General features: G+C 50.0%; 1 protein-coding gene across 3 annotated transcripts in view; it reads left to right on the forward strand.

Moving 5' to 3' along the window:
* The first annotated feature begins 6,721 nt into the window (after positions 1-6,721).
* The window catches only part of Loxhd1 (lipoxygenase homology PLAT domains 1), a 150,660-nt gene continuing 136,292 nt past the window's right edge, over positions 6,722-21,089 (forward strand). For 2 of the 3 annotated variants that reach the window (XM_055622789.1, XM_055622790.1), the window contains exons 1-4: positions 6,722-6,854; positions 10,757-10,871; positions 17,128-17,208; positions 19,139-19,323. In XM_055622789.1, the coding sequence (XP_055478764.1) occupies positions 6,722-6,854; positions 10,757-10,871; positions 17,128-17,208; positions 19,139-19,323 (514 nt within the window). The remainder of the gene's footprint in view (positions 6,855-10,756; positions 10,872-17,127; positions 17,209-19,138; positions 19,324-21,089) is intronic. The other variant, XM_055622791.1, reaches the window with a different exon arrangement.

Consider the following 21,089-nt stretch of genomic DNA (forward strand, 5'->3'; position numbering starts at 1 on the left):
AGAGACTTCCAGCCTGTTCTGACAGAGTGCTTTGAGGAGTAGCCCAGGCTGTGGCAGTAGCCACAGGTGGTGGACTGTGCTGGGCGTAAGTTTTAAATGCCTTTAACGACTACTTCCACCAGCTAGACCTCACTTCCTAAAGATGCCACAGACTACCAAATTAGCCCTAGCAACTGAAGAACAAGTGTTCGAATTAGGATAGGAGGGTTTCCATAAAGTTTTTGACTAAATGGGTATGTGAATGATCTAGGATTGGATGGGGGTGACGGTGTCTCATTTATTTATTTAGCATCATTTATGAAGCCCCTGCTGTTTGTTACATCATTCATTCAAGGGATGTTTTCTGAGCGCTGAGCTTTGGGAGTGCGGAAGTGTGCTGTAGAGAAGCTTCCTGCCCTGTGAGAGCTCCTCCAGGCAGCACCATGGAGAGCTATCTGTGAAGGATTTGGTGGGAGAATCAATTTGCTCCTGTTAGGAGAGAGCTCTTAGGAACCTGAGGAAGGTCTGTGTGGCTTCCACCAGGAAAGGGAGAGGACACAATTGTCTGGAGATAAAACTGGAGATCTGGACAGAGAAGGAGTCTAGGTTCAAGAGGCGGCCATGGTCCTTGGAAGACACAGGATGCCATTGGGCCACCCTTGAAAAGCTTACCCTGCTTGCAATGAGGCGTGCAGGTTAGCTGAGGACCAGAGTGCTGTGGGCATGGCCACGTCCATTTAGGAGGCTCCTGCTGGTGGGTAGGCCTGTGGCAATGGGTGTGATGAGCCATGCAGAGATAGCACACCTGGACGGAACTGAGATACGTCAAGAGACTGGTGAAATCAGAAGACAAACCAACAAGGGTATGCTGGATGAGTAGGGAGGGCCACTTCAATGAGAGCAATAGTTTCTGAGAAGAGGCACAGAAATCTAAGTCCTTGGCCCTCTCCAGGGATGAGGCTACTTGCTAGAGAAGTGAGAGATCTGTGTAGCAAGAAAGCAAGTTGGAGAGTCTAGTCCTGGCATCAGGCTGCAGAGGAAGCTGCTTCCCAGAGGAGGCACTTCCAGATGGATGGACAGACCATCAGTGAAACTTCTCTTGGGTGCCTTCCCTCAAGGCAAAAAGATAATAGGGATGGCAGAGCATGTGGAACTACTTTTTGATTTTTTGTTTTTTTTTTTTTTTGAAGGCAAAGTCTCACTATCTAGCTCTGGCTAACCCGGAACAGGATGGCCTCGCTCTAATTCACAGAGATCTGCCTGCTTCTGCCTCCGGGTGCTAGGATTACAGGTGAGGACCATCACGACCAGTGGAATTGTTTTGAAGGCTCTTTAATGGAAGGAACTAGGAAGTGAGCCCCACCCTGGAGGCAGCACAGAGGCCCCGCCACCGTTCCCACAACGATCACCCAGCCATGTAAAGTGGGATTTTGATGAAGAGAGTGGCCTGTCAGGGCCAAGGAGCTTGGGAATCGAGGTGTGCTGCAGGGCAGAAGTGGGACTAGAGCTGTCTATCCCAGGGAGTAGCGTGTCCCTATCTAGGGAGTCTGCTGGGAGGAGAGCCCCAGCGTCATGGAGCAAGGTGATTTAAATCGTCTGTGGGGCACATGGGCAAACCCTCCTGTGAAATAGCTGAGCTTCCAGGAGGGGAGTGGCTAGTGTGTGTCCGAACCTGCAGCCGGCAAGGGGGAGACCAGGGAGGTAGAAGACAGCCACCTCTCCAGTGACAAAGGAAGATGCGCATGCAGCCGAGTCTCCGGGGGAGGCTGTGGATTGTGCGCTGCTGTGGGGACACATTGGCATCTGCAGTGTGTGCAGAACGTCAGAACTAACCGGTAGTCACAAGCCTGCCTCGGCCTTCAGCTACCACCAGGGGAAGAACGACCCACCTCGTTTCCTCGAGTCCTCTTGCTAGGTGAGTGGGGCCAGTCGTGATTTGAAGTAGTAAGCCGTGTACAACCCCAGAGGTGGGAGCGAACAAGAGGCTTCAGGCCGCTGAGAACAACTTCACGGGGACAAACGGTCACTGTGGCAGGTGTGTGGGGTCGGGGTGTCGGAGTTCCCTGAGCGCCGGCACGTAGGATGGGTGCAGAGGACTGAGGCGGCGATGGAGCAGTACACAGCACCAGGTCTTGGAGGACGTACACAAAATCCACGGAACTGCTTTCTAGGTAATGGAACGAGAAGAGAGTCTTTATCAGTTTCCGGAAACGTGATTCTGTCAAGAGTGTGACGAGTTGGGGGCCACCAGGGGGTGCGGCCCCACGGAGAGGTGTGAGCTTGGGAAGAGCAGCGCTGGAAGGGGAAGTGAGTGTAGGGTTTGCCTTTGGCAATGGGCGTCCCTCAGGCTGGTGAGCCCTTCAGAAAGAGGAGTAAAGTGTAAATGGAGCCAGTGTGCTTGGGGGCTGGGGCGGGGGGGGGGGGGGGGAGAGTGAGGAGAGAACCTGCAGGCATTTGGGAGAAGCCAAGACTTAAATCTAAGCGTGTGAGAAATCACTGGAGCGACTTGTCCTGGCGGATTTTTAAAGCATAACCCAGTACTTAGCCCGGGAGATTGACAAGAGGAGTGGAAGCATTGCTCCCCTGCTACCCCAGGCTGCTGGAGCCCGTGAGAGCTTTTCCCAAAGCGGGTGTGGAGTCTCACATTCCTTGGGGACAGGAAGACGCAGCACTGCGCTACCCCTAGGATAGGAAGGGACGCAGCCCGGGAGGGGAGACCGGCTGGTACCCCGGATGGGAAATCAGGAGCACGCCAGAACGGAGGGTGTGTTCTTCACCTTTATGAACGCCCATCGCTCCTGCTCACTCCTGCGGTTTGCTCACCATTTCTCGAGAGCCAGCCCTAGGGATCCTCACGTTTTGGGGGCAGGAGCTGCGGTGTTAGTGATGGTGCTGCTGGGGGGCCCGTGAGATGTGGGTCCTGCAAAGAATGCCCCAATCCTCTCTCCTGCCAACTGTGAGCAAGGCCCTCACACTTAAGGGCCTCGGATGAGGACTCAGCCAATGGCCAGGCCCGTATCTTAGACGGAAGCCAGTTGGAGTGGCATGTGGACTGGAAAGGCAGACCAAAGAGGACGCAGGGGAGAACGAGAGACAGGAATGGAGTCTGTGTCCTGTCTGCAAAGCCCTACTGTACCTCCTTGTGCTTTCTGATGGCACCTCTCCTCCCGACCCCAGCCCCCACACCCATGCCTGCCTCTGGCCACCACAGGCCGGTTTTCTGAGCCTATGCTTGTCTCTTTCTGACAGCGTTACATAAACGCAACCTTACAGCAAGAGCCTTCTCCTGGGTTTCTCGCTTAACATAGTTTCTTTGAGACTCATCTGCATAGCATCCATCCCCAGTCCTCTCCCCCCTTTTCTTCTCTCTGGGACCAAGCCAGATCTGCACAGTGTTCCACCATGGAGCCACACGGCCCTAGTCCAGTCTACTTCCTTGTCATTTCCCAGTCCTACTCACTCCCCTTTCAGTTCTGAGTGGCATCATCCATATCAATGCATCTCTGCTTGCCCTCAGGACAACTGATGGGCACTGAGATTCTCCTAGGGCTGTTATGAATGGAGCATCTCTGAATACACGTAGACAGATCTTGGGTAGATCCTATTTTTTTTTTCATTAAAAACGTATTTTATTGACTTTTTGAGAATCTCATCCATGCAAACAATGCATTTTGATCATATTCACCCTCCAAGGAGCGGGGTTTCTGCACTGTGTAGACAGAGTTTGTTTAGCCACCACATAAGAGCGCATGCTCCTTCCCAAAGTGTTGGGAGTAGTTTCCATTCTTCAGCCACAGTATGACAGGTTCTGCTTTGCACTATGTCCGGGATGTTTGGTTTTGATTCAGATCATGATTTTTTTTTTAAATTCACATGTTTTAATGCTTTGGGATTCTTTAGAATTATTTTAATCTCAAAGTCTTATAATAAAAAATTCCAATGAACATTTTGTCTGAAGGGTATCTCATTAAAAACAAGCTTTGATATTGCTTCTGAGTAGAACCTCAAGAAAAATAATTTGAGTGTTTGTGTGCTCTCGTGTGTGTGTGTGTGCGCGTGTGCGTCCTCTCCGTCCCTACAAAATGATTTTTCTTGGTTATTTCCAATCTTCAAGGTTCCAGAGGTCAAATCACATGCAGCCAGCAGGGGGCGTAGGTCACCTACTATTAAACCACTCTAGTCTTACCACTGATTCCAGGGTGACTGATCCCTCTGCAGAGTAAGGGAGGAGATAGGCTTGGTCACCTCTGTCTGGGGTCAGAAATGCCTTCCCTTGGTAGAGATCTGGGTACCTCAAAAGGATGAAGTGGGAAAGAAGCTTCTCCGAGGATAGGAAGTGGCGGGGGTGAGAGGGCAGAGGGGAGAGGGGGTGTTCTGTGCTGGTTGCTGCTCCGATGTTCCTTCCACGTACCCGTGAACGGCTCTCTCTTCCATTTCCTCTGAAGCGTGGTAAGAACGGCACCCATTCTAGAGCATTCCGAAGGTGAGTTCTGTCCTGGGTTCTGGAGGCAAGCAGTGAACCTGTTGTTTTGTTGACCTTCTTGCCTTTATCCGCTCACTGAGCCCAGTGTCTACTCGGCACAGCAAACGTCCTAAGCGTGCTCCGGTGAACATGAGGGAGGCTTGTCCACTTGCGAAGAGCTCACAGCTGGGCTTGGTAGGGAGATGCACATGAGGAACGGCCCCTCCCCGGACCAGCAACTGGGAGGAAACAGAAGCTCAAGCGTGAACTCACGGCCTCTGCTGGGTTTCTGTGCGCATGGAGAGCTGAGGGTGCTGAGGTAGGCGGAGTCACGTCCGGGGTGCAGGCCCTTATAAGCCAAGCTCCAGTAGACAGTCCCACAGCCATGCTTGCAAACGCAGCACTAAACAGACATTCAATTTTTAAAAAATCCACCTTACTTGTTTGTTGTTGTTTTGTTTTTGTTTTTGAGACAGGGTTTCTCTGTGTAGCCCTGGCTGTCCTGGAACTCACTTGGGAGACCAGGCTGGCCTCACAGAGATCCACCTGTCTCTGCCTCAGTGCTGGGATTAGAGGCGTGCACCAGCACCGCCGGGCGCCATCTTACTTTTGAAACAGAGTCTGCCACTGAACTTTCAGCTCACTGCTTTGACAGGACTGGCTGGTCAGCAAGGCTTGGGGACCCCCTGCCTCTACCTTCCCAACACTAGGGTTAAGTGTCTTCATGCCTGGCTTTTGATGTAAATTCAGGGAGATGTACCTCGGGTCCTCAGGTTTACACATCGGCCACTTCACAGACACACACACACACACACACACACACACGCACACACACACACGTTCCCAGGTCCTGGCATCTCTTTTCTAAGGCACTGATCACATTCATAAGGGCTCCACCTCCGTGATGTAATCTCCCCGCACGGCCCCACCTCTGAGCATCTCCCTGATAGTTTTTCATGTCAACATTCAACATACAAACATGGAGGAGAGAGACAGAGATCTAGTCTGTTGCAGGAGCTACAGACACTCATTAACCGCTAATATTCTCCAGAAACTTCTGACTAATGAAGAATTTTCTCCAACTGCTGAACATGCAATACTGGGTCATTTTTCCCCCTTTATAGATGGGAAACTGGGCTGCGTTCTAGGCTACACAGCCAGGAGGTAGCATAGATGGAGTTAGTTCTGTCTCATGTTCACCTGCAAGGCAGAGGAGCACGAGCTTCAAGTGAATTGAAACATTCTAGTATTTTAAAATCTATATAGAAACCTTACAGCCCGGGTAATAAGGAATATTTACAAAAATAAAATAAAATAAAATAAAATGAGCAAGGAGGGAGTCTAATGGCCACAGGATGCTCTCACTGCTGGTGAAGGGTTGGAAGTGACATCTGACCCTTGCTCTGGGCAGGTGTATCCTGTTTGGCTCATCTGTGCCCTTTTGGGACCACCTGAGGAGAGGTGGACTTCCTCAGGGTCCTAGACAGGCAGGCAGTGGCAGTGAGTCATACTGAGTGGCTGCCTTGCGGGCCAGCTGCTTGCTCTGAGGGGCAGCAGGACTGCCCAAGGAGGGTCACTTCTGGAAGAGAGCATGCTTCTGGGAGATGGAAACAGAAACCAGCCTAGTCAGTCCCTTCCTTCTGGGTAAGACGATCAGCGCTCGTGCATAATGCAGAGAAACCGATCTGTGCCCAGGAGCTGGGCGGATTCCCTCAGCTCTGCCCTCCTCAGGAGCCTGGTCTGGGCGGTGTCCAGCGCTCTCATAGGCTGTGATGCTCAGGTGTCTCCTTGGTGGTGGGCCCCTAGCTGCCCTGGAGGGGTCCTGAGTGCCACCCTCCCCGTTGTGAGGTCAGGTGGGAAGTGGATGCCAGGACATTTTGTCACTTGAGTCTCGGCAAAGGGGTGTGCGTGGGAGGAAAGAGGACAGCCTTCTCATTTTCATGAATAAGTGATAGGACTCAAGGAGAAGCTGCGGGGCAGGCAGAGTGAGAGAGGGAGGCAGAGAACAAGTTAGGGACAGAGGGGGAAAAGATAAGAAAACACTAACAAACAGAAAGACTATGTGTTAGGCTCAGGGATCAGAGAGGAGGGAAGGGGGATAGAAGTTTGAGATGGGGGACCCAAAAGACCCAGGGAACAAAGCCAGGGTGATGCATCCAGACCCGAAGCCTTAGGAGGGGCTGAGGGCCCCACAGCTTCCTGAGTGAGAGGCTCAGATCTAAGGAAGCCGTGCAGTCCGACCGGTAAGCCTATAGGGTCCCCGAAGAGGCAGGTGGCAAGATGATGCCCCAGAAGAAGAAGAAGCGGAGGAAGAAAGACATCGACTTCCTGGGCCTGTACGAGGAGGAGCTGCTCAACTACAACTCCGAGGACAACGAGGATGAGCTAGAGCATGAGTACTACAAGGCCAAGGGTAGCTCTACCAGCTACCCTGTGTGTGGCGGGGGGGGGGGGGGGGGGGGGGGGGGGGGCGGAGCGCGGGGAAGATCTTACCTGTGCGCATGTGTGTGGCACCATTGATTCAGACGGGGACTCCCATTTCCAGGCCCCACAGAAGGCCCTTTGTACTTCTGCTGGACCTGACATGTCTGACTCCCCAGGCGCTTTTCCTGTTAACTTTGCATAAATGGAGGCCCCCGGCCCACGTTTGTTTTTCTCCATCCTTACTACGTAGCCTAAGCTAGTGTTAACCTCTCGAGCGGTTCCTACACCCCAGTCACCTGGTGCTGGGGTCACAGGAGTGAGCCACAGCTTTTGCCGTGGCTATATTTTTGTGCCTATCTTCTTTCCTCACCATCCCTCCTGAGAGGTTAGTGTGTGCTGTAACGCAATACCTAGTTGGTTCTTTTTATTTGTGAATACGCTTGCCTTTGGTAGACACATCCCTGGCGAGTCAACCGTTCTCTTGTTGACGGACGATTGAATGGCTTCTGCCTTTGTTTTTGTACTAATATGATCAAAGATGCTACAGGTCTTGGCCCTCATATCCATCTCTCCAGGATTTGTAACTGGAAGCTGGGGTGCTAGGTTATGGGGTGAGCATCTGTTCCCCTATCTGTGCTTCTGGCCACTCATGCACCCCCATTATGTAAGAGGGGGCAGTGGCGTGACATTCTGCCAACGCCTGGTATTGTCGGTTCTTTTTATTTCAGCCATCCCGGTGGGCACATGGTGGCATCTTCCTGGGGGTTTAGTTTTCATTTCCCTGATGAATCATGGCACTGAACATGTTTATTTGCATACCCCCCATATTTGGTGGCCATTTGAGTCTCTTTGGTGATGTATTAAGTCGTTTCTGCACTTTTCAGTGTTGCTGAAGTACACAGTTTATTATAATAAAGTACAACTATTTTAAATGTCCTTTTTGGTGTTATCCCCACAACACAAGGTCAACGTAGAGAGTATTTACATTAGCGAGACCAAGGGTTTCTGTGTCGTTCCCAGCTAGCCTCCTGTTCTCGACCCCAGGCAGCCTTTCTTCTGCCTCGTGCTGCAGCGCGTCTAATTTGCTTCTGGTGACTTCACGTAAATAGCCTTGTGAAGAGTAAGTGTTTCGTGTCTGTACTTAGGTTGTGCTGCAGAGCGCGTGCCGGCAGCTCTCTGGTTTTCACTGCTGAGCGGTAGCCCCGGGAGTGGAACTACCACGGCGTGTCTACCGTGGTCTCACTGTTTTTACTGCTGTTACTGGCGTTACATGGGTAACGTTGATGAGCACTTAGGAAGTCTCTCACTTTGGATCGTCTACTGGTATTCAAAAGGATGTAATCTGTTTTTTTTTTCTTATTTACTGATGTGAATTATTCATCATTTTTAGGTATGAGTCCTTTTCTGGATGCACTCCAAATACTGTCTTCATCGGTGACTCACTCTGTCATTTTTCTTGATGGTCTTCACTGTAATTTAGTTGACATGAGCAGCTTCTATATGGCGTGTGTCTGGCTTAGGGAGTAGCTATGTGCTCCTGGGTGAAGCTAGTGAATCTGCTTTGCCTGTCCTGAACCCCAGAGCCTCCTTGTCTTTAAATTAAGCATCTCTGGGCTTCTTTCTCTAGTTTTCGAGTGATGTGCCTCTGACATTTCTGCAAGGCCGGCCATTCTCCTGTGGCCGCTTGACTCAGAAAGGCCCTGTGTGCTCAGTGACGCAGGTAGTACTCCAGTTGCCTTGGGGTTCAGGCTGTGAGGACTCAAGCCTTGCCATGAGCATCATGAGCGACCGAGTCCACACACACGGCTACTTTCTTTCCCCATTCATGGCTCCTCTGACGAGCTTTGTCAGAAGCAGGCATATCCGGTGTCATTCCCCAGACACTGCAGCTGCCATTCTTCACCGGTGAGGGAGGACCATGTTAGAATCTGAAGTGCTCCTCAAGGGCTTCAGAATCATCTGTACACCATGTCCATGGCGCTTGAGCTAATATGCTGTCTGCCAAAGGAACAGGTGTTAGCTCTTGGATGAAATAGGCTTTTCTGCACAAACAATAGCTTAAAAAGAGGAAAGCTATTTATTATTTTCCGTGTGGTGGGGCTGCCTCTACATCATCAACTCCCAGAAACAGCCCCGCGGGGCAGATATTTCTAGCCAGTGTGGCAGGCAGCGAGGTCCTTGTAAAGAGCCATCCTGCTTCTAAGTGGAGAGCCAGTGGCTACCCCAAGTCCTCTGTGGGTTGATGCCCAACGCTTTGCCTCAGCGTGTGGAGGCTCATGGACTTGCAGTAGGAAGAATATTACTTGGAAAACCTTCCGCAGGCCCAGAGCGCTACAGATGCTCGAGGTACTCACGCCCTCCACCGTCCTCCCATCAACTGTTCTGCTTTGCACGTGGGACAAACCCCCCTGGCAGAATGGACTGCCAACTGATGGTTTTGAATAACGACTGTTTAACCCCCAAAGAGCAACCCAATCCATCAGATCTCCTCGAGAGAGCTCAAAGGTATTCTGCAACAGGGGACCTGTTCTGAAAAGGCAAGACATAGGAAAGAGAAACAAGTTTGTAGCAATAAGCGTTCATGTGCACAACTAACTCAGGGCCGGGCGTGCAGTAAGTCATTGTTGGTTGTGACACAGTCATCAAGCGCTGGCATTTGTACCATTTCCACACGGTGGTGAACAGCTGGCACACACCCTGAGGCTTCCAAATACCCTTCCCACATTTGACCAGCCCTTCACACTGCAAATCCCTGCTTCCCAGCATAGTCATTTCCTTTTGGTCAGCCTCCCGCGCTGCCCACGCGTGTGGTCGGTTCCCTGAGTCAGCGTTTCCAGCCCACGACTGATTCAGCAGTGACTCCTCCTCGAGCAGGATGGGGCCCACATTTCATTTGGAGAGAGGAACAGCAGCTGCATAGGTTGCTGTGTGGCTGCTCCCACGTCTTAGCAGAGGTGCCGTGGCTCTGAAGGTGGTTGGCTGCAGCAACCCTCCCTAGGACCTAGGACGGGTCTGTGCTGGGCGTTTCTGGGAGTTGATTCCGAAAACAGATCTAATATACATTCCTACAATTCTGCTAACACTCCTCCAGCCATGGAATGCCCCTGCTCATCTTGTTCAGTTCCCCTGGTTGTAACAGGTCCTACCTGTCTTAGGGTTTCTATCCCTGTGAAGGGACACGTGACCGCAGTAATTCTTAGAAAGGAAAGCATTTAATTGGGGCTGGCTTACAGTTCAAAGGTTTAGTCTATTATTGTTATTGTTATTATTGGAAGCACGGCAGCATCAGGCAGACGTGGTGCTAGAGAAGTTGCCGAGAGTTTTACATCTGGATCAGCAGGCAGCAGGAAGAGAGAGAATGGGTCTTGCTTGAGCTTCTGAAATCCCAAAGTCCATCTGCAGTGACACACGTCCTCCAGCAAAGCCATACTTACTACAACAAGGCCACACATCCTAATCCTCTCAAAGAATTCCACTCCATGTGAACCTATAGGGGCCATTTTTATTCAAACCACCACACTGCCATTGCTAAGAGTCTTGATAGATTTTTCCCTCTTCAAGTATGCAGGTACTGACACCCTGATCCTGAACAGTGTTGACAAAAAGCCATGCAAGCTTCAAGAGGACCACAAGAGGGAACTCAGTGCTGCAGCCAAAGACACACCCCTTGGAGGAAGCTGCATATTCAGCCCTTAGATGGTTTACCTAATGCGTAAGGAAGCTGGCCTTGTCTCCAAGCTTCCAGAGTCCTCTGCAAAAGCAGCATGTGGTACTGCAGGGAGTCTAGCTCTTGCAGCGGGAGTTCGTGCGGATTTGACCTTGGTTTAGGATTGTGAGCATGTGATTGTGGGTTCCCTTCTGAGCCTACAATCTGTCTTTTTCCTCCTCCAGTGTATGAGGTGGTCACAGCCACAGGGGATGTTCGTGGTGCAGGGACAGACGCCAATGTGTTCATCACACTTTTTGGAGAGAATGGGCTTTCTCCCAAGCTCCATCTCACTAGCAAGTGAGTACCATTTTGCCTTGGTGGGGTCGTGGGATGTTAGTTGGCTGGCCAAGTCCTAGAACCCCATGGTGGCCTTCCGAACTATAGAAATGGACAGTTGGGCCACAGGCATGCGACAAGAATTCTCTGTCAGCAATCCAAGTATCATCCTGGTATTGCCCAATGCTTTCCCGATAATCCTCCTTTGTCCCACACTAGATTTTGTAAACAGTAATATCTAGTTTGAGTCTCCCAAGAACTCATGTGTATCTCTTGATGATGGAGAATGAACAATCAGGACCAAGAACCCCAGGTCCAGGACCAGCTTTACTGCTCTGCTCCATGTAACTTTGCCAAAATCTCATGGTCTCCAAGTCCTTGATTTCCTTACCTACCCTCCTAGGGCCGCTGAGGTAGTGAGTGCCATGAAGAATATGTGTGAGAGAGCCATGATCTATCCTGAGGTCTCATGGTGGCCAGCATCACACTAAACCTACCTGGGAGCCATGCACACGCAGTCACATGTCATCTGTGTGCATCTGTGTGTGACACACTCGAACCCTTTGCTCTTCTATAACCCCTGAGGGCAGAGACTGCTGTCTTCTCTTTGGTCCACTCCCTCACTCCGCACATGCACACACAAGCAAACACAGCAAACCCACAAGTGTACCTCAGAATAAGATTTCAGAGTTGGCTAGGAGTCTTAGCTCACTGGCTTTCGCTCAGCCTGTGCTGTCTGGGCAAATCTGAGCAGCTGGTTTAGAATGGTCTCACTTCTAGTTCTCTTACCCACTGGGTTTCTGGGCAGGATTCCGATTGAGGAAAAGTTCCACAGCCATTATCTACTGACCTGTTCTACTCCATTCATAGAAAAACGGAGACCTAGGGGGAGTGGCTCATAATCTCGAAGTGTGTGTGTGTGTGTGTGTGTGTGTGTGTGTGTGTGTGTGTGTGTGTAAGCTTGTCTTTCATTCACATTTATGTTGTAGATATTTCAATTGCCTGCATGGCTCTGTGGCCCTGGAATATGCAAGAGATTTTTTGTTTCTAGACTCACCTGTGCCACAGGTTGTGGTCTCTAAGGTTTATGGCCTGGCACCTCCTGGGGGTAAGGAGGGAAGTGTGGCGTGGCCATGCCAGGAGACTTGAGGCTCTGGCTTTGCAGGGTGACCGGTCTTATTATGAGTGAGTACCGAATGAGCACTGCAAGGGACACCGTGCAGCCGTGTTGCGTTGTGGTAACGCGCTATTTTGTTCATCTCTGCAGAACAGGGTACCTGCCTCCTTGCACTCCTCACTGCGCGCGACTCTTGTGGAAGTCTTTCCTCCCGTGACGTGGGCACGGTAAAGGGAATACATGAAATATTCATCGTTTTTGCCATGCACCCTCCCAGAGGAAGGAGATACCACTAGCCCTGGGAAGGTGGCCAGCTGGTTGGTGTCTGCAGTCTCCAGCTCACCTTTTAAAGCAAAACTATCCTTTTATCTTCATGTAGTGGGATCTCACAGTCCTTCCTCCTTTTATGTACCCATAATTCTCTGCTTGTCCATTTGCCAAACTCGCTTAGGCAGGCCCAGATCACTGATGGCACATACTGAGGAGGGCTGTCACTGGAATCCCTGTAGCCCGAGAGCCTGGCTTTTAGCCTTCCCTCTCAACAGCATTAGAAAGTCTACCTTGCAGTATGGGGAGTGGGTGGCATTATGGAGGGGTTGACAGGGCCAGGAGGGCATGGGAGCTGGCTTCTTCAGACCAGCCTAGAGACAGGAGTCTGCACGAGGGAGGGTATGGGCGGGTATAGCAGCTGAGACTAGAGAGGGCTGCGCAGGGAGGCAATGGACATGCCATGGAGGGTGGAAATGAGCTTCCTGGGCTTCCGTATTTGTCCTGGGTCATATTGAATAGAAGCTCAGTAGAAACCCAAGGTGTCACATTGCCAGAGGGACACCTCACAAGAAAGGACATAACCAATGCCTTCAGTGCTGGAATGAACTCAGATGCTAGAGGAATACAAAGCATCCTGGAAGAGTGTGGATGGTAAAGACTCTGTGGTGGAGCAGCTGGAGCAGCCGGCCGGTGCCATGTTGCTGTAATGAGGCTGAGGCATAAGGAAAGGCTGGAGAGGCCAGGCTGGAAAGCCAAGCAGTGGATGCCGAGTTGACCGTGACAGCTGATGTCCTCTCACTAGTGAGCATAATGGAGGGGAAGCAAGAGGTCAGAATCTGCCCACATTGAGAAACCAAGGGAAAAGACTATTAAAAACATTGTGTAAGATTCTGCCCATGACATCCCTGCAACCCAAGCTGAAAACGGAGTCCAGGAGGGGGATGTGACTTTCTGAGGGTCTGGGATGCATCCCTCATGGTAGTAGCTGAGGTCACCTCTGTGTTAACGCAGGATGTGCTGCCTCGGTCTCCCTACACTTCACTGTCTGCTTCTCTTCTGCATACCCAGCCAGCTTCAAGACAAACCCACTGAGCTACCTGGAGCAGGGGTTATTGTATGTATGCACACACACATACCTGCACATGTACACCCACGCTGGTACACACAAGCTTGCACACATACACATGGACATGCACACACATACTTGCATACACAGACGTGTGCATGCACACAAAAACACACACTTTTGTATTTAACAGGCTTCTCCGATAGCTCTTGGCCTTAGAAAGGGTTCACATTGCCCAATGCAGGAAAGTCAAGGCTAGCTCCATCAGTATTAAAATTCAACCTTGATCTTTCCTGGCACCTCTCCTGACCCCTTTCCACAACCTCTCATCTCCTAACTCCTGTTCTCCCTTTCTCTCTCTCACCTTGATCTGAGCACACCCCTGTGCCTTTTTCTGTGTCCTAGAACACAGAATCTCTCATGGTTTAGCAGGATTCACCCACCACCTAATATAACACGATTTGCAGAGATCTTTGCTCTCTGATTCTAGGCAGTGAAGATGACATTGTCACCTAGTTTCCCACGTGTGAGCCCTCACCTAGTCTTCGCCCCAGGTCAGTGCAAAGTGACTTCAGGGGAAGTCACCATCTTCTGGGTTTCCTCTTCCCCCGTTGCCCAGGAGGTCACGTGTTTATGACATGGCAAAAAGATGGGATTTCATGTATTTTATTGTTGTTGTTTTCCCGCTAAGAATTCACACCCAGTGTGTTGGAGAGTGCCTGGCATTTAAGTCTGGAGGCTTCGCTAGTGGCTAAAATGCCAGATACAGGCCTTGGGAGGCTCTCTCTGGAGCAAGTACCTGCTGGGAGGTGACATGGGTAGTGCCCTGAGCTAGACTTTGTCTGAGGATGGTGTCGGAGCCATGGTGGGGCCCTCCTCCAGCCGGGAAATGCGAGGAACCTACATTTCTGTTTCTGCTGGGATTGCTAATGCAGCCTTGGTCAGTTCTCTAAAGCTTCTGCATCCTTTCTTACTAGAAATGGGCTTTTCAGATCTGATCCCAGAGTGGATGGGGCTGAGGGTTTGTTTGGGATAGTCCCAGCCTCTCCCTGAGAATGGACAGTTAGGGGAGTTTGTCTACAGCCCTTTCTTCTCTGAAGACATAGCTCTCCTGTACGCAAGGGCAGGTTGGTCTCTATGGAGCACACACTACTGAAGTCTGAGTCACATCTGGGAAGGAACCATGCCTGCCCCAACAATGTGGCCTTGAGCTGGTCTAGAGTGCCCCTGCCCCTGCTGGTCATGCGGAAACCCAGCTGCCTCCTTTTGCCTTCATCGTCGGCTGGAATAGGATGGGAACCCTTCCCCACCTTGTCCCCTGCTCCCTGCAGTCTATTTCCCAGGTTCCCTGCACTGTAGAGGATGACACCTACCATCCGCAGACTTTCAGAGACTGTTCCCCTGGCAGCCCATGGGCCGAGTTGAGTTTCAGGAGGGAAAATCGCCAAAGCAGATTGTGTTCCTTTGGTAAAATGTGGAAATTCATATAGACAAGAACAAATAAGACTACATAGACTTGGCCTCTAGGTGTGGCCTGGTATGTTTGTATAAATTCTCCCACTCACCTTTTTAAAATGAAAGTTGGAGTCCTGTTTATTTGATTGCTCTGCTCACAGATTCCATCTTAACATTTTTTTAAAGCTTGTATGTTAAACTTCTTCAAGTGTTCTTAATGGCTACAGAGCATTCAAACATATAGCTTCCCGGGGCATCCGTTCCTCAGGGTGTTAATGCAGAAAACTGTGTCAATTTATTCTAAAAATATGTTGCTTTGTGCCACGTATTGGGAAAGAAAATATCATTTATTCATTCTTTGTTGTTGTTGTTTCTCATTCACAAAATCCTAGCATGCAGAATCGATGACTGTGTGTTTTCCCAGTTATTCCCCAGCTGCCATGACAGAAGCAGGGTCTGGTGTGCCCTGATGCTCTCCCACAGTTGGCAACCCCACATGAGCACACCTTCTCTCCGGGACTGATTTGATTTGCTTTCATCTTCAACGCTGGATCCAAAAACTTTCTTTTCCCAGGACGGAGACCAGCTCATTCTTTGGAGGAAACATTGTATCTCCACACTTCAGTGGCCTTGCTTGGCTCTCCTCCTTTCCTCCCTGGACACACACCCACCTGAGCTCAGACATGTGCCACCAGCTTGCGAGTCTCCAGTTCCTTCCAGCAAGCCTAGACGCTTCCGTCACCCTCCTTCTCCCCTCTCTGTCCCCAGGCTTCTTTTTGGGTCCTCTTTCCCCTGACAAGGCTGCCTTAGTATACATCTTGGGCTCTGCTATTTTCTAGGACCCCCCACCCCCACCCCAGCTCTGCCCTGCCCTGCCTTGTTCCATCTCGCTCATCTCTTAAGGAATCCTCGCCCCAAGGCAGATTGTTCACCAGAGCAGGTCCGTTTGAAGAACACCAGCTTCTGGGGCCTGAAGAACCCGGAAGGACCCTGTGCCTGACCTTCAGCCTGTGGCCTGGGGAGAAGGCCCCTCACCCCCTCTATTTTGAAGAACACAGACAGCCAGTAAATGTTAATAATAACCATAAGCTGGCTTATTTAGCTTTCCGTGGCTGTAACAAATACCTAAAATAAACCAACTAAAAAGAGAAAAGGTTGATTTTGCTCCAGAGTGTTGGAGGTTCGGGTCCATGACCAGTTGGCTGCATTGTTTCTGGGGACATGGCGAGTCAGCCCCGGAAGTGATAGAAGCTGTTCACTCACAGCAACCAGGAAGTGAAGAGAGGAAGAGGAGTCCCCAGAAGAGGAAGAGGGTCCCAGTATTCCCTTCAAAGGCACAGCCTCAGTGACCTGATTTCCCTCCACCAGGCACTACCTTCTTTACGGTAGAGTGTTGGGAACTGAACCCGGGGCCTCATGCATGCCAGGAGAATGCTCTACCACTGAGCTACACTCCTAGGTCCAACCTCTTAAAGGCTTCCAGACAGTGAGTAGGATATGTGTGGGGTGTCAGGCTTGTAAGGGCTTTGGGAATTCATTTAAGGTGTAAACCGTAGCACAGGCAAATGTCTTCTGTGCTTTTCTTTTCTCCCAGCTGTGTGCTGGCCATGGACTCTGGCTGAGAGCATAGACTCATTTAGACTCATAGACTCAAAGCTACGGGTCAGAGGGAGCTGCTGGCAGGTCTGAGCTATCAGGGCTGGGTTCCCGGACCATACAGAGGACGAAAGAGATGCTAATGTGAGACCCAGGTGTCCACTCCGGAAGATCCTGGAGCAAAGCGCCTCCAGCCTCTGTGTGAAGTACTTGAATTTAGGATGTGCAGAAGCTGGGACTGGCTGGGCCCTGCACTACCTCATACCCTGGGTGTATTTCCTCTAGGTGCACTGTTTGACAGGTACCAGTCATGAGTCTCCTTACTGCTCCTGCCTCCCTGCTTGCTGAGGGAGGGAAAGTTCCCTTTTCTCATTGGAATGATGGGGTACAGGCTGCCATCCAAGGGGGCCTGCAGACGAGAGGCTCCAGGCATCCATCCATCACACCCTCCTTCCTCTTCTTCCCTGAACAGACCCCAGGTCTTCTACCAGCTCATGGCTTGCGTGTCCACACCATGTATCACCCACGGTGCTTCCCTTAGGGACTCAGAGCAATGATTACATGGACGCCTGGATGTGAGCCTAGGCACGAGCATGCCCGTCCTTTCCTTCCTCTTCTCTGACCACATCAGAGAGAATGCTCAGAATGGTAGCTAGTTGCATGCAGCTCTTCCAGTGAGTGTGATAAGCAGGAGGAAGAGGATGCCAGCCTTTGGCTCCGTTCCTGGGCCCATGAGACGTGTTTCTGGGACTGACTGCATGTGTCCACCACAGGAGCGAGTCCGCTTTCGAGAAAGCCAATGTTGATGTATTCCGGGTGCGAACCAATAATGTGGGCCTTATCTACAAAATCAGGTGAGTGTTTGCCTTGACTGCAGTGGTGGCGGTCAAGAGTGACATTTTCTGGATATTTAATACTCATTGGCTGCCCCAATCCTCCCCCCATCCCAAATTACTGAGCTCTAAGCTGTCCCATTAGAGACTTGCTTGCACGGGCTAGGACAATTTGATACAGTTTTCCACACACTTGAGGTATAAGCTCTTAGAGACACTAAATCATGGTAACTGGGAGCAGATCTCTGTGTCCGACTCTGAGGTCTGCTCTGCTGGTTTTCAGATGCAGGATTTTGTACAGCTTATCTTTCCATGCCTCTGCTGCTTCCTCTTCTGTAAAAAATGTCCCCCATCTATATAATGCTGGGACTCACTGAGTTGGGGCATAGAGCAATCACTTGCCAAGCACTGAGTACTCAGCGAGGGCTGTGTTGCAGGAGCCCTGGGTGGAGAATTTTCCTGATGTTCTTGCTGGGTGAGTTTCTGTGGACTGTATGAAAAGGGAAACTTCCAGCCTGGCTACAGAGGAAGAGTGTTCAACCACCCTTTTAACCTTTCCTAGTCTCTGCTAACCACCCCTATTCAGGATATGTTCACTTTAGGATCATTTGTGATCTGGTTGTTTCTAACTGGAGCCTGGACAGGGCTCAAATGCAGCCTCAGTTTAGTCCTAACTTTTTTCTTCCACTTGGAAATTTGGGAGCTGGAGTCCCTTTGCCAGAGGAGTAAGAGGACATAAGGGCCACAGGCACTGACTGTGTGCAGGGAAGGGGACACAAAAAGAGAGGGGGCTCTTGCAGGGCGGTGAGGAAGGGAAGTTGGCACATGGGAAATGGTCTTTGACCAAAGTCTTGCTCAGTGCCAGACTCTGTGCCTTATAGAGGCGTGGGCCCCTGGAGAGAACAGGCCCAATGTCGTGGACTTCACTGGACTGTGAGCTTCTGGGATAAAGCCTCAAGTGTGATAGGATGAAACGAGGTGTCCTATGTACCATGAGGCATCTGGTGGCCATGTTCTGGGGAAGAAATTAGACAGGGGTGGGAGCTGTAGAAAGTGGAGGAAGATTTGGAACATAGATTTAGAGGTATCTGTGTCACTGTCCCCCAGTACAGAAGACATGTGGCTATCGTGCACTAAAAATACATCTGGCTTGCACCACCCGTGTTGTGTGAATAAAACAGACACCAGAATTTTAAAGGACTTAACACAAGAAAAAGAATGTAGCACTTGTTGTTAAATTTTTTTACGTGGTTATGTGGGAGATACACTATATTATTAAAATCAACACGACCAGCTTCTTTGTAGCGTCAAAATCAAGGCTGCTGGAAAAATCTAAAATTGTACGTGTGGCTCACGTGACATTTCCATGGGACACTCTTGGCCTGGATGGGGATCCTTGGATGATGAGAATGAAAACAGTACATGGGGTGAGAGTCACTAAGAGAGGGACTTCATCAACTCAGAGGAATGGGAGGCGACAGTTTGCCCCAGGGACCACGTCTAGGGCTGGGGGCTTCTGCTTTCTACATATTCATTTATGCTCTCCCTTCCTAAAGTCTGGATTAGCTGCCTTTCCCACCTTGACTCTATAGGCTTCAAGGGATGATACATTCATACAACTTGGGACAGAGCAGACAGAGTACAGTGCTGGCATAGACCAAGGTTAGGAAACAGCATAGAACTTACCAAGGCAAGATCAAGATGCTCCTACTGAGAGCTTCAGGGACTTGGATTTTCCTAGGATAGAAAATACTCCCCTATTAGAGGGTGACAATATGGCTTACTACTCATATCTACCTTGCAAAATATCCCCATGAATACACGAGGAACCCTAAAACCAAAGCAAGCAAAGGATTGGACCTCTCTCTGGAGGAATCACTGGGTGCCCTCATATGGAAGGGAGAACATCTTGGTTCTGCCAGTGAAATGGAGGTGTTGGCTTCTCCCCCAGGATCGAGCACGACAACACAGGCTTGAATGCCAGCTGGTACCTGGACCGAGTGATAGTGACTGACATGAAGAGGCCCCATCTCCGATACTACTTCAACTGCAACAACTGGCTGAGCAAGGTGGAAGGTGACCGCCAGTGGTGCCGTGACCTCTTGGCCAGCTTTGACCCCATGGACATGCCCAGAGGTCAGTAGCTTGTCTGCCCACATCCCTCCCTGCCTGGGCCTGGCTTTTTGCTGTGCTCTGGAAGCTCACCTTCCCCTCTCACCATGTTTTCCTCTTGACTTGGGCCAAGCGGAATCCCATCTGTGCCAGCCAGTGTTTGTTGAAAGGGAGAGGGACTTTGGGCAGGGAAGAGAGACAGCTTCCCTGTGCTCAGCCACTCAGCAGAACAAACATCATCGAAATCACTGGTTTCGCCCTCTGGCATATGCTGGTGCCGTCTCCAAGACCCGCCCTCTGTTCAGCCCATCCTGGCAGAAGGAAGCATGCCCTTTGTCTCCAGCTGTGGCTCTCCATTTCTGCATCTACTTCTGATTTCCCACCTTTCCTGCAGCTTTGAGTACCAGGCCTTTCTGTCTGTAATCCCTACCGTGCTAAACATGCAACTTCATTGAATCTTAAAAAAAAAAGTTATCAAGAGTTTATTTTCTTACAGAGCCAGATTTCATCATTGCACAGAGTTTAGAAAATAGACACATGGAAATATAAAAAAGAATACTTTAGTCACATCACCTGGAAGAACACCACCCACCAGCGACAGATGCGTTAATTTCCAGCCCTTTCTGAGCATCTGTGCTACGAAGTAATGGGCTGGCATATCCTTTCTCTATGGCGTGGTTATTTCTATGCCGCTAAATATTACTGAACGTTTTTATGTCTAGTGGCAAAGCATGCTCTAGAGCAGAGGTTCGCCACCTGAGGGTCGTGACTCACAAAAGACCATCAGAAAACATATTTATATTATGATTCAGAACAGTGGCAAAATTACAGTTATGAAGTAGTAATGAAAAGAAGTTTATGGAACGCTGTTTAAAGGGCTGCAGCGTTGGGAAGGTTGAGAACCTCTGTCCTTCAGCATGTCATTCACTCACTGAACACCTCATCGTTGGACATCTGTGGTGGTTCTCTCTTCTAAACAGCTAAGTGTATTGTTTAGATTTCAAGGCTGTTTCTCTATGATAAATTCCAAAGTAGAACTTCTAAGTCAAACAGCATGTGCATGCTTAAAGCTCTTAAAATGTATTTCATATTGGTGTGTGTGTGTGTGTGTGTGTGCGTGTGTGTGTGCGCGCATGTACGTACAAATGCAAATTTGCCATAATGCAAGTGTGGAGCTCAGAGGACAATTTGTCCAAGGTCATTCTTTCCTCCCACGATGCAGGTTCTGAGAATCTAGCTCAGGTTGTCAGGGCTAGCAGCTAATGCCTCTGCCCACTAGTCTGGCTGGAGCTTTTGATGGGCATTTCTAAATGGCTGCAGGAAGTAGACATCAGATGGAGCACAGCCCCACGAATGTAATCCTGCCCACACTTGGTTAGTATAGTGTAATTTTTTTCAGTTGGATCATAAGAAGGGCTCCTCAATGTTCTTTCATTGGTTACTAGTATGGTTCAATATTTCACACTTATTGGCAACTGTTCACTTTAAACTTTACTAGTTTTTTCTAAATTCTATTATATATTTGAGGTTCACATAAAGTTAGGAGATATTTTATAGAGAGTAAAGTGGTTTGTGTGTGTGTGCGCACGCGCACGCACATCCATGCATACATGTAAATGAAGCTTGTCTGCCATTGCTCTTTGTCTGTCTTTTCCTTGGGGTGAAATTTTCAGATTCTCCTCACACTGTACACAACCTGAGTTCTTGAGTCTGTCAGGGTCAATCCATATCAAACACCATCTTTTCCTTTTCCCTTTTTCTTCTGTTCTTGGCATTTTCCTACTTTCAGC

This window comes from Psammomys obesus, unplaced genomic scaffold (assembly GCF_907164565.1).
Source record: "Psammomys obesus unplaced genomic scaffold, mPsaObe1.curated_primary_1811, whole genome shotgun sequence".
Classification (NCBI taxonomy): Eukaryota; Metazoa; Chordata; class Mammalia; order Rodentia; family Muridae; genus Psammomys; species Psammomys obesus.